The sequence below is a fragment of the Sparus aurata genome, chromosome 1 (genome assembly GCF_900880675.1).
Source record: "Sparus aurata chromosome 1, fSpaAur1.1, whole genome shotgun sequence".
NCBI lineage: Eukaryota > Metazoa > Chordata > Actinopteri > Spariformes > Sparidae > Sparus > Sparus aurata.
Genome location: NC_044187.1, coordinates 21,475,377 through 21,487,932, shown reverse-complemented (window position 1 = coordinate 21,487,932; position 12,556 = coordinate 21,475,377). Strand labels below are relative to the sequence as shown.

The 12,556-nt window shown below is 42.9% G+C and overlaps 1 protein-coding gene and 1 long non-coding RNA gene across 10 annotated transcripts in view; one reads left to right on the top strand and one right to left on the bottom strand.

Annotated features, from left to right (window-relative positions):
• Positions 1-12,556, top strand: part of grin2bb (glutamate receptor, ionotropic, N-methyl D-aspartate 2B, genome duplicate b) — a 117,783-nt gene that overhangs the window by 65,893 nt on the left and 39,334 nt on the right. For all 9 annotated transcript variants that reach the window (XM_030413640.1, XM_030413631.1, XM_030413624.1 and 6 more), the window contains 2 exons: positions 1,164-1,434; positions 7,512-7,704. In XM_030413640.1, coding sequence (XP_030269500.1) covers positions 1,164-1,434; positions 7,512-7,704 — 464 coding nt within the window. The remainder of the gene's footprint in view (positions 1-1,163; positions 1,435-7,511; positions 7,705-12,556) is intronic.
• On the bottom strand, positions 249-2,088 carry LOC115579919 (uncharacterized). Its single transcript, XR_003983767.1, has 2 exons — positions 1,990-2,088; positions 249-1,428 (listed from the first exon to the last, which is right to left on the bottom strand). It is a non-coding gene; the product is annotated as an uncharacterized LOC115579919 (long non-coding RNA).

Below are 12,556 nucleotides of genomic sequence, written 5' to 3'. Positions count from 1 at the left end.
TCTGGTTTTAAGCCATAATTTCAAGCTTTTGAAAATGATAAGGCCTGGCAGAGTCTGATGTAAGTGGGCAGCGAGTTCCATTTTCTGATTGCTTTAATGGAAAAGGCAGATTGGCCGAACATGTCTTTTTTAATGCAGCCACTCAGCGTGGCTTCAGCCTTCTTATCTCCAGGGCTGAGAACAGACTCTTGAAAGGGTATGGTATGAGATCGTGAAATACTTTGAACATCAGACAGACATCTGAAAAGAAAAAGAAAGTTATTGAAAGTCAGCTACTCTTACTTCTTTTTATTTCTGCAATGGCTGTTTGTTTCCTTTGAACAAAGTAAGGGTAGGAATCTGGTTTAAGAAAAAAAAAAACATGTATTGATCATTTAAATGGGGGTGATGAATGAGGGTTTAGTACCACTTTGGGAGACATTTCAAAATAGTCACATTAGCTTTCTGATGAAGGTAAAAAGTCTAATATCAATTGCTAAAGTTTACTGTCCCTTCATATCTGCACAAAACAAAATATAATATCAAAGCCCCAATGACTCGAGCAGTGAAAAACAGCTTGTTATTAGCATCATAAATCTCATTCTACTGTTTTGTGTCAAGCAAATATAGAGTATACAAAATGCTTATTTTAATACACATGGAAATAAGTGTCATAATGAAATGTACCAAATGCAAAATGCTTTGCTCTGCCTGTTCATCTGCCTGTATGATTCTCTTTGCATTGATTCACTTAAGAAGCAGCGACTACTCTGACCCTAAAGCATAAAAACATTTTTAAGCTCGGCATTCACAATCATGAAAATCACTTCTTGCTGCACAAAATCTTTTAACCCTGCCGTGATGTGTTTGTGGATTGCATATAAGAAATAGAATGGACACTATCTCCTTGAGAATTTCCTCTGTGAGTTTAAGGAAAAGAGATTATCTAATGTTGCTCTTGTTATACATACATACATACATACATACATACATACATACATGCATACATGCATCCATCCATCCATCCATCCCCCAAGAGATGTGTAAAGACAGAACAGTTTTGCAATCTGGGATCTGGAGGAGGAGACATCTCAGTCAGTTCTGTTCCAGTATCTCTTCTTAACAACTCCACTGCATGTGTGCAGCCTACACTTTTAAAAATCACATCTCCCTTTCCCATCTAGGTCCGCAGTACCATCGAGAACAGCTTTGTGGGCTGGGAGCTACAAGAAGTCCTCCTACTGGATATGTCAGTGGATGACGGAGACGCCAAGATCCAGAACCAGCTGAAGAAACTACAGAGTCCTGTTATTATGCTCTACTGCACAAAGGAGGAGGCATCCACGATCTTCGAAGTGGCCCATTCTGTAGGCCTCACAGGTTACGGCTTCACCTGGATTGTGCCCTCGCTGGTGGCAGGAGATGCAGACCATGTTCCTGAAGTCTTCCCTACAGGTACACACAAACACAAGGGCCCAGTTTCACAAAACAGATATCTGACTCACCTCAGATTGCTGTAATTTGATATAATTTCTTTGTATGTTAGTACGTCAGTATAAAAAACTTCCTGTGGCAAAAAATCTCAATGCAGTACGTCTGCTAACCTGTCAGTCAGGGTCAGGATAGTTTCTGGCCAAATGAAAATGTCATGTTTTACTCTTTTGTTGTCAGTTAGTGTCACTGGTCAGCAGGTGTAAACATCACTTTAAGTCCACAGTAAGCCTGGTGTAGGGTACATAATGTCATGTTAAGGTTAAAGGGGGAAAAACTAAAAGGCTTTGGAGATAGGAGTTGGACCCAAATGCAGTTACACACAGGAGGCAAGGATATGGGGAAACAAAAGGCGAGCTTTGATTTAAAGCTGAACAAGAACAAATAACAAAAGGGAGCTAGACCAAAAACTAGACAAAAGCAAAGTAGCAACCAAGATAGCTAAACAAAGTGCAAACCAAAAGTACAAAGTTCAAATCAAAAGGCAAAATGCAAAACTCAAAGTCCAAAAACACATACCAAGGGAAGACTGGAGACAAAAGGAGCTCTGGGAGGACAAGTCAAGACGCAGACATGAGCATGAGCAGGAACATGAAGCAGAGAGATGCAATGACCGGACAAGGAGTGCAGGGAAGACACAGACTAAATACACAGACACTAACGACAGGACGAGGAACAGGTGAGGTGGACCAACAGGTGAGATAACGAGGGGAAGGCATGGATGAGAACACTGACAGCGAGAGGGAGACAGAGGGAAGAACATGGGAGACACTTAAAGGACACATGAGGGCATGGAAAATCAAACATAAGACACAAGACATGATACAAAGACATGGAAATCAAATACAAGAAACCACAAGACAAAACCAGACACAAGAACACAACACAAAGAACATGAATCCAGAGTCATGACAGTACCCCCCCGTCAAGGGGCAGTGGGCTGGAACACACTGGAGGCCGGTGGCGAAGGCGTGGGCTGGGACCCACTGGAGGCTGGCGGTGAAGGCGTGGGATGAAACCCTCTTGAGGCCGGACTGCTGGCTGGGAAACCCTGCTGGGTCTTAGCCGGACCACCGACGGAGGTTCGCCGGGATCTGGTGGCCTGGGAGCCGATGAAGGGTCGCTGGCAGCAAACGACTGTACTGGATTTGGCACGGGACTCAGCTGGGCCTGGGGCCGAGGAGCAGGCACTGGACTTGGCACTGGACTCGGCCGGGCAACCGACTGAGGAGCAGGCACTGGACTTGGCACGGGACTTGGCCGGGCAACCAACCGAGGAGCAGGCACTGGACTTGGCATGGGACTCGGCTGGGCCTCCGAACGAGGAGCAGGTTCTGGACTTGGCAATGGACTCGGCCGGGCAACCGACCGAGGAGCAGGCACTGTACTTGGCACTGGACTTGGCACGGGGCTTGGCCGGGCCTCCAAACGAGGGGCTTGGACGTGACTTGGCGCAGGACTCGACCGGGCCTCCGACCGATGGGCTTGGACATGACTTGGCACAGGACTCGGCCGGGCCTCCGACTGAGGGGCTTGGACATGACTTGGCACAGGACTCGACCGGGCCTCCAACCGATGGGCTTGGACATGACTTGGCACAGGACTCGGCCGGGCCTCCAACTGAGGGGCTTGGACATGACTTGGTACAGGAGTAGGCATCATCTGAACCGCCAACTGAGAACCACTGGCAGGTGTCGACAGGGCCGCCGACTGAGGACCACTGGCAGGTGTCGACAGGGCCGCCGACTGAGGACCACTGGCAGATGTCGGCCGGGCCGCCGCCGAAGCAGCAGGAACCGTTGTCAGCCATGCTGTTAAAGTGGATGACCCAGCAGGCATCAGCTGGGCAACCGACATTGGAGCTGGAGATCGAGCTGAGGCATGGGCTGGTAGCTGTGCTGTGGCTGAGGCATGGTCTGAGGCCGGAGCTGAGGCATGGTCTGAGGCATGAGCTGAGGACGGAGATGAGGCATGGGATGAGGTGTGGGTTTGGGCTGTGGCATGGGCTTATGCACTGCACTGTGGTGGAGATGAAGCCCCAGGCTGCGGTGAGGAGCAGCAGAACAGGGAGCCAGACCTCAGGGAGCCAGAACGCACCCTGGAACGTTGCTTTCTTGGGGGCACTTTGTGGGCCAGGTGGGTTCCCCAGAAAGGGTCTGTGGATGACCGGTCTGGGGTTGAAGGCAAGGCGGCCAAGGCATGGGCTGGGGCTGGAGCTGGCTGGGAGTTGCTGCTGTTTAGCTGGACAAGCAAGGTTCTCCCGAGGTCAGCAACTTCAGTAATTAATTCAACAGCGCATGGAACTGCCCACAACCAAGGCTTATCAATCATGTTCCTGCTCAGCTATTATCTGTAGCATATCCCTCACATCTGTCTTGACGTCAAGCTCCCCCCACAATTTTTCCTCAATGTCCAAGAGCTGTTTGGTGTAGTCTGCAGGGTCCATTTTTGGTCCAATCATTCTGTCACGTTTAGGTTAAAGGGGGAGAAACTAAAAGGCTTTGGAGATAGGAGTTGGACGCAAATGCAGTTACACAAGGGAGGCAAGGATATGGGGAAACAAAAGATGAGCTTTAATTTAAAGCTGAACAAGAACAAATAACAAAAGGGAGCTAGACCAAAAACTAGACAAAAGGGACAAAAGCAAAGTAGCAACCAAGATAGCTAAACAAAGTGCAAGATACACAGACACTAACAACAAGACGAGGAACAGGTGAGGTGGAACAACAGGTGAGATAATGAGGGGAAGGCATGGATGAGAACACTGACAGATAGAGGGAGACAGAGGGAAGAACATAGGAGACACTAGGGTTGTTCGGTATACCGGTACTAATTTGGTACCGGAGTACTGAGGCATTTAAAACGGTACTATATTGCATTTGGATGGGACCGGTACTTGCAGCAGCGCCCGCAACAGCGCGGCGACCTCGCCACGTGACGTCACCGCGTTGTTACTACAGCTGAGAGGACGAGGAGCAAGCCGGAGCTTGGGGAGAAAAAACAGAAAAAGCAAGCAAGCCGGAGGAAACAGCTAGCAAGTGAGCGAGCAGCGTGGACTGGAGCAACAAACGGAGCAGGAGGAAAGCTTGGAGAGAGCAGAGACGTTAGAGAGGGAGAGAGAGAGAGAGAGGGAGAGAGAGAGAGGGAGAGACAGAGGGAGAGAGAGAGAGAGAGAGGGAGAGAGGAGCACGGAGAGGAGAATGGCTGCTGCAACCGTCACCACGCCACAAATTGTGGACAAACCAGGGGCGCAAAGTGCGATATGGCAGTACTTTGGCTTAAAAACAAATGAGCAAGGCGAGGCTGTTAACGCTGATGCACCACTGTGTAAACGGTGTTTTAAAACATGCATGGCTAAGGGCGGAAACACCTCCAACTTAGCCAGACACCTAAAGGACAAGCACCCAGACCTGCACACTGAGTTCAGGAAATGACAGGTAATTTACTCATGAAAAAAAGCCACATTCAGTGCTAAAAGCAAGCACCACGCCCCTTCACGGTCCCAAACAAAAGTAGCTCTGGAAGAAAAAAAAAAATAGAGCAGGTTTATTTATATTATATTATTATATTTATATTTTCATAGTGATTTTTAAACTTTTTGCCATACAAGTAGACATGCTGATTTACAATAAATCTGAAGTGGTCCCTTAATTTTTTCCCAGAGCTGTAAAATGCATACATGCATGATCTTTATAAAGTAACAAACTTTTACATACACATTTAGCCATTTAATATGTTATAAAGACTAGTAACATACCATTTAAAGACATTGGTCCTACTTAATACAGGCTATTTTTAGGTTATGTATCTCAATGTAATTAAGGCCTCAGCTTGTATGACAAAAGATTAGAAAAGCTTGTCTTTGTGGTATTTTATTTTATTTACTGATTAATATGTTATTGTTCTAAGATTTTCTATTAAAATAAAGTCAGTAATGAAATTTTTGGCATTCTCTTTTTATTTGAAAAAGTATCGAAAAGTATCGAAAAGTATCGAAATACATGTTGGTACCGGTACCGATACCAAAATGTTGGTATCGTGACAACACTAGGAGACACTTAAAGGACACATGAGGGCATGGAAAATCAAAACATAAGACACAACAAGACATGATACAAAACAAGGATATCAAATACAAGAAACCACGAGACAAAACCAGACATAAGAACACGACACAAAGAACATGAATCCAGAGTCATGACACATAACATTTTACACTTAAAATAAGTCTAAAATTTGCTAATTTTGTGTAAGTGTTTGACTTGGATTAGACTGATTTAAAGGGTAAATTTAAGACTGGCCTAACACCAAACACAAAAGACCAGTTCATAATATCGTTGTGAATCCGGCCACAGATCAGTAGGATATGATCTCTTCATTTCAGTAATTAAACAGAGATCTCATGTGCTCAGAGCATCACACCATTGCTGCTTGAAAAAAATACAGCTAATTAATGTTTTGTAGAGAAAGCTCATTAAGTGCCACGTGTCACATTTTGAACATTAAGTCACCATTGCCAAATTAATTATGATGCTTTGTTTTTAATCAAAGTGTAAACAAATAAGATCTTCTCTCTCGCTCTCCACATACTGTACATACAGTGACTGTGGGCTGAGTCACAGCAATCACCGCCCTTGGGTTACCTTACATAAAATAAATTCCCAGAGTTTCACACAGTGATGTTCACAGATTTTAATCAAGGAAGGGGGTACTTATATCAGGTGTGTACTCAGTGTCAGCAGATTAAAAGGTTGATCCGAGTATCTCTAATAAAATTACACCTCATCTCCTGAATTCTGAATTCACTGGAGGCAATTTATCAGATCACATACAGCTACCTCAGGAGCCACAAAAAGCTTTATACTACTATTTCACATATGCAGTATTACTCCCCGAGACCTCTAAACACACTTCAGTATGTGAAATGATGAGTTACCCTTTAAGGGAACTTCTCTGGTGTTGTGTATAACAATGAATTGTAGCTGAACCACTGAAATATTATGTGGTAAAGTAAAAAAAACAACAACTTTGTGTTGAAATGTGGGTACAAGAGACAGATGGGCTTGTTTGCATATATGCAAATGTTCTCCTGGTGTATTTGCACTGTGCTGTGCCAGTCAGTGCTCGGGTACATACTGATTTGTGGTAACCTCAGGTAAAGGAGTTTATCATTTGTTTTGGAGTTTGTTCAGTCATATTTGATCAGTTCAGTTTATCTTACAATGCCTCACATAAATTAGATGAACGTGGATGGACAATCTTTTATTTTTATACTGTGACTATCACTTCTAATAATAGTCTGAGGGTTGGCCTCACTGGAGTCCATTATAAAGAGGCAGGAACGAAACCCCTTTGTCTTTTTACAGCATTTTTGGAGCAGTTTATGTAAAGCATTACCTCCTGTAGTTCAACTCCGAGGCTGCCTGAAAAATGCAGGTTTGCCTTTTTCCAATAGATTTACGGTGCAGGTTCCAAATGTGCTCACATAATCCAAACCAGCCACGCAAAGTGACCTGAAAATGCTGTTGTTTATGGGTGTAAGAAATGGATGTTGACATCTGATAGCCAGCAGTTCCTCATGGTTGGAAAGCCAAGCATAACAAAATGAGCTAAGGGATGAGCATGGTCTCATCTGATGCTCATATTCAGCTGTTTTATCTTTCACATGTTTTCAAACTCTCAACTGAGTTTAAAAAAAAAAACAAAATTAAATAGCAAAATATACAGCTCCACTCAGCTTCAGACAAATTAAAATATTGTAGGTATGATTGCAATCTTAATTTTGTCTCAGTGTTTTTGCCACTTTTCTGCCTCCTCTAAAATGCTTTCATTTTTGTATATCTTTTCCCCCCCGGGCTATTTTTCATTGCACCCTGCCTCTGCCTGCCTGTTTGTATCCTCCCTCTCTTTCTCACACTTCCCTGTCTCTCCCCCTCCTTTTCATTTTTCTCCATATTTCTTTCTATTTCTGCTATGGAAATATATGCCTTCATCTCACCTCACTCTCTCTCCCTTTCTCTGTCTCTCTCTGTCTTTCCCAGGGCTTATCTCGGTGTCATATGACGAATGGGACTACAACATCGAGGCCAGGGTACGTGATGCAGTGGCTGTCATTGCCACGGCAACCTCCACCATGATACTGGACCGGGGGCCACACACTATGCCAAAGTCAAGCTGCCTCGGGACACCTGACAAAAAGAGCTCCAACACCGGCCACTCCAAAGAAATACTGAAGTGAGTCACTATTACTGGGACGTGTGACAAAACACAGCAGGGCTGTGATATATGAATGCAAATATGGGTAAACGTCAGATGTGCATGCAAAATCACACCTAGGCCTGTCACGATAACAAATGTTGCTGGACGATAAATTGTCCCAGAAATTATTGCGATAAACGATAATATTGTCGTTTTGAGGCCATTTTTCAACTAATATAATGATACTGGCATAATAATGCAAGTACACCCTTTCAAAGATCAATAGAATTTTATTTCTAAAGAATATTTAACATTGGAATTGGAATGTGAAGAAGACATTTTAGATATCCAAAATAAATAAACAAAACAACCAGAAACAATAAATAAAAAGGACTCTCACTCTCTCTAACTAAAGATTGTACTTTAATTAAAACACAACCAAAAACAATAAGCCTGACCCTTTAGTACAGTGGTTCCCAACCTTTTTTCCTTGAAGCCCCTCTTGCCTGTGTCCAAGACAAGCCAGACCCCCCAACCCGCATACACTAAAAGAATAAAGTGGTTAATTACAAACTTTTATTTGCAAAAATAAACAACAGCTATATTCTTCTAGTTTTACAATGTATATAGATACATTTCTTCCTTTTTGTGTCATCAGGTGTATCACACTCAAACACACACACACACACACACACGACCAGAATAGGCCTACCAGAGAGCAGAATAGGCCTACCTCATAGGGGTGTTGGTAATAAATAGCTTAATGAATTTAAATATGGACCAAGAAATATGTTTCAATATGGATTATAGAGAGTTTTGATTGTGTTCGTTACTGGGATTTTATGCAGTCCAGTGTATAATTGGCCATTTTGACTATTTTACCATTATATTTCACCTTAAAAACTATTTACCTTGCCTTGTTTGGTGTCATTATTTTCAGCACAACTTCACATGTGTGACTGTACAGTTATTTTTTCATTTTGACACACATCTCTCAACTCTCTCACCATCACTGTCGGTCCCTCCACAACTTCCTCCTGTCCCCCAGCAACCAAATCACATGTCTTGCCATGTATTTTTGTGATTGGCTGGTGTGGTGCCTTTTTCCACCAATAGGAACGTGTTTTTTAGCTCGCAAACTTTTCCTGCTTGCCAACACTTTCGTGAGAGAAGTCCGTTTTGACCGTCTCTTCCTGCACCAAACGCACAGCAAACATGACGGTAATGTTAACGAAAAAGCGTGCCGTACATTATTTATCATAAGTCCAGTTTTACTTGGCCTATCAACACAATTTAAAAACTGGTACACAGCTTGAAGGCTGCTCCAACACATAAGTCGGACCGAGACTCACTGAGGCTCCGTCTTGCTGCTACATCATCTTAAATAGGTCATGTGATTTTGACGTGCCGGCGCGTCTATCGACCTCAGAGGGTTGCACAAATATAACTTTAACCTCACAACCTCAGAACAGACAAAGTTGTGCGCCCCCCCTGCGATCTCGCGCGGACCCCAGGTTGGGAACCACTGCTTTAGTACGCTTTTAGTTGCTACTGTTTTACAACAAATGCGACATACTGGCTCGTCCAGGTTAAGTTGTCAAGATGGTTGTCACTTAAATTATTTTATTATTATTTGTGGGTCTAAATCATTTCTGCAAGGGTTTCTGTACCTGTTCATTTTATTTTGAAAAGGTCCATTTTATTTTGAAAAGCTGTTTGTAAGTCCGTGTTGCGGCCGGTTTTGGTTGAACACTGCAGTAGCTTAAATTCAGACCGTAGATCGGAGCACGCAGACCATGGTTTATGACCTGTGGTCATTTGGATATAAAATAAAAAGAAGACAAAAGACAGTGGTTCACCACTGTCATTCGGTTTGAATCCAAAGTGCTCCCACACTGCAGCTGTCGCGTTCAGCTGACAAGAGGCTTCACGTGAGACACATGAGCAAAACAAACAAGCATGCAAATGGAAATTATTGAGGCCGTGAAAATTATCGAGATTTTTATTTATCGTATGATTAATTGATTTATTGATTATCGTGACAGGCCTAATCACACCCCAGAACAGTATTTTTCCAATCAAAGTTTACCAACTCCAAGGTCTGTCAAGGTTGGAATTTCTCTTCATGTTGAGGCATTCTATAGTAAACATAATCATCAAGCGTCTTAACCTTAACAGAACTAAACACAAAACAGCCAGTGTGCCAGGATGAATTAAAACTTTGTCTGGTCTCCTGTAAACTGCAAATCAATGTCTCATCTTACTACATAGAGTAGTAACACAGCATTATTTCCAAACACAAGGGGGATGCCATTACTGTAGATAACTACATTAGTCAGGGGGTTACAGGTTATGTTAGAAAATAGCTGTTAAAGGAAAAGTTAGCTCAAAAATCAGTCTTTATTTACTCACCCTCATGCTGATGTAAGGGCAGGTGAAGTCTCGTAGTCCACAAAATATTTCTGGAGCTTCACAGCAAAACAGTGTTGCGGCAAACACCTAAACAGCAACTATGAACCAGTGTTTCACACATATAGACTTCAGTTGGTTTTACTGGAGTACAATACCATCAGCAGTCTATTAACTATTGTACAATCCTCCTGTCTACTGACAATCACACATGCTCTGTAAAGAAAAAGAGAGAGCGATACATCTCTGCACTGATTGTGATGCAGCCTCTCCTATTTAATGTAGAACAACTTATTGTATGTTTGTCACAAGCTTGTGATAGCATCTGGTTGTCGTGATGTCATTCGGCACTACGCTGGCTTTGATAAATTAAGGCAAAACATGATGAAGGCAGATATTGCAATTAACTTAATCTAGCTAGCTTCTGCTGATAAAATCTGCTATTGACAGTTGTCATTTCAACCAACAAAACCAATGCTTGTTAGAAAAAATAAGCTGCTATTGTTTACTACAGCGTGAAATCAAGGATCAACCATTCAAACATTATTGGGAATTTTGATGTTAAGGCTGCCATTGTTTTCATCGTACAGTGCTTTTGTGGCCTTTATATGCGACAAAAACTGTATATAGAAAGGAAAATGGAGAATTGGAATCGGACTTGGGTCGCGACTGATGACTCAGCCTTGCACATGCGCTACCAGGTGTTCCACCTGGGCATCCCATCATCACACACTGCTTATGTGCTGTCAAAGTGCAACAGTAACAAAGTGCAGAGGTTGCAGTTGAGTACGAGTCAGATAAGGCAACCAATTGCCCCATAAAATTAACAGGTTTGTTTTTGAATCATAACCTCAAATACAAAAAATATTGTGCTTTTGATTAAATATTGTTCTGAGTTGTGAGCCCATCAGGTCCAGGAAAGAATCTTCCTTTCTGAAAAGAGCTTTGTTCACCTAGTTTTATAAGCCTTTGAAATTTGTTTGGTGCTAAAAAAAAATGAGCGGGGATTCATGCACAATACAGAAAGACAGGCTGAACAAAAGCAGATGAAATCTTTATTTAATTCATGAGTCAGAGCCGAAGGAACCGGCTGGTAAAATAACAGGGAAAAAAAGTGTAGTTTGGTTTTCAGCTGCTGAAGCGCAGTGGGAACTATCAAAATAAATCCAGCAAATGTGCGGCCACACACACATGCAACATGGACCACAATTACAGAGAAATGCAGACACATTCCCTAAGGAGAGCCAGAATTTGTTTAATTATCCAATAAAAAGATGAACTGAGACATTAGCTCCCAGACTTAAAACAACATCTCGTCTTATCTTTAGCTTAACCCACAGCCATCGTTAAACAAAAACATCCTTCTTTCCCCTTTTTACTCTGAACTTCCTTGTTGCTTTTTTGGCACATTACAGAACAAGCAGAAGCACTGGTATTCAATAATTAATCCTCGTTTAACTTCATAGGGCACGCTTTTACTGTTCACATTGATCAGAGATTCCACAGCTAATTGAATGCTCGGGGGACAACCAAAGTAATGAAAACAGGGCCAAGCAACAAGAGCAGGGTTATCTCTAGCACACACAGCAACACACATGCAAACATATGTGTTGTCAAAGTATGACATCCAACTGCTATTTGCTATTTTTAATCTTATAAAAGAATAGACTTAGAGATTTCATTCTTAATTCACTGTAAGTCTGCCTTACAAAACTATGATCCTGCCTGCCTTTCATCCCTCGTTTTTTCCCTAATATTTAACATTTTCTGTGTTTTTGTTTGTTTTTTTGACTGTCAGTTTGAATTTAACGAATGCAGAGAACCTAGGGAAACATTATGCAACCTCCCCTGCCACTGCTGCATTAATCTCCAGGTTGAGGTTGATGTATTACAGTAAATTTTGTTCCTGTATTCACCCGTGTTTCTGTTTTTTTGATGTGTTTTTCTTGGGCACTTATGCATGCCGTCTAGGATTCTGTCAGCAAGAGGACGGAGATAACAATAACACACAACACAGTCATGAATATTTCAGTCCCAAAAGGGCGCTATCAGACACAGGGTTAGCTCTCAATCATCCTACAGGCCCACGTCTGGGACGCTGCTGTGTGTGTGAGAGAGAAGGGTGTGTGTGTCTTTTCTAACCAGCCATTTCATTTGTATCTATTTGACTGAGCAAAGGTAGAGAATTTGGATCGGTGAATTTTGGTGGTGACCCCAGAGGGAGGGGAGCAGCCTAACACTCAAACACACACACACACACACACACACACACACACACACACACAATTCCACCTATTCCATCCCCTCACCCCCTGAGACTGAAGCAATAATAAGGCCATATGTCTCTGCGTGGTCCTCTATCGCTAGAGGCCACAGTGGGCTGCATGCACGCTGGATAAGCATGCCATCCTGTCAGCGCTGATGGACGGAGATGGGAGGCCCCAGTGAGTCATGCTCTCAAATTTGTTTAGGGGCTGCT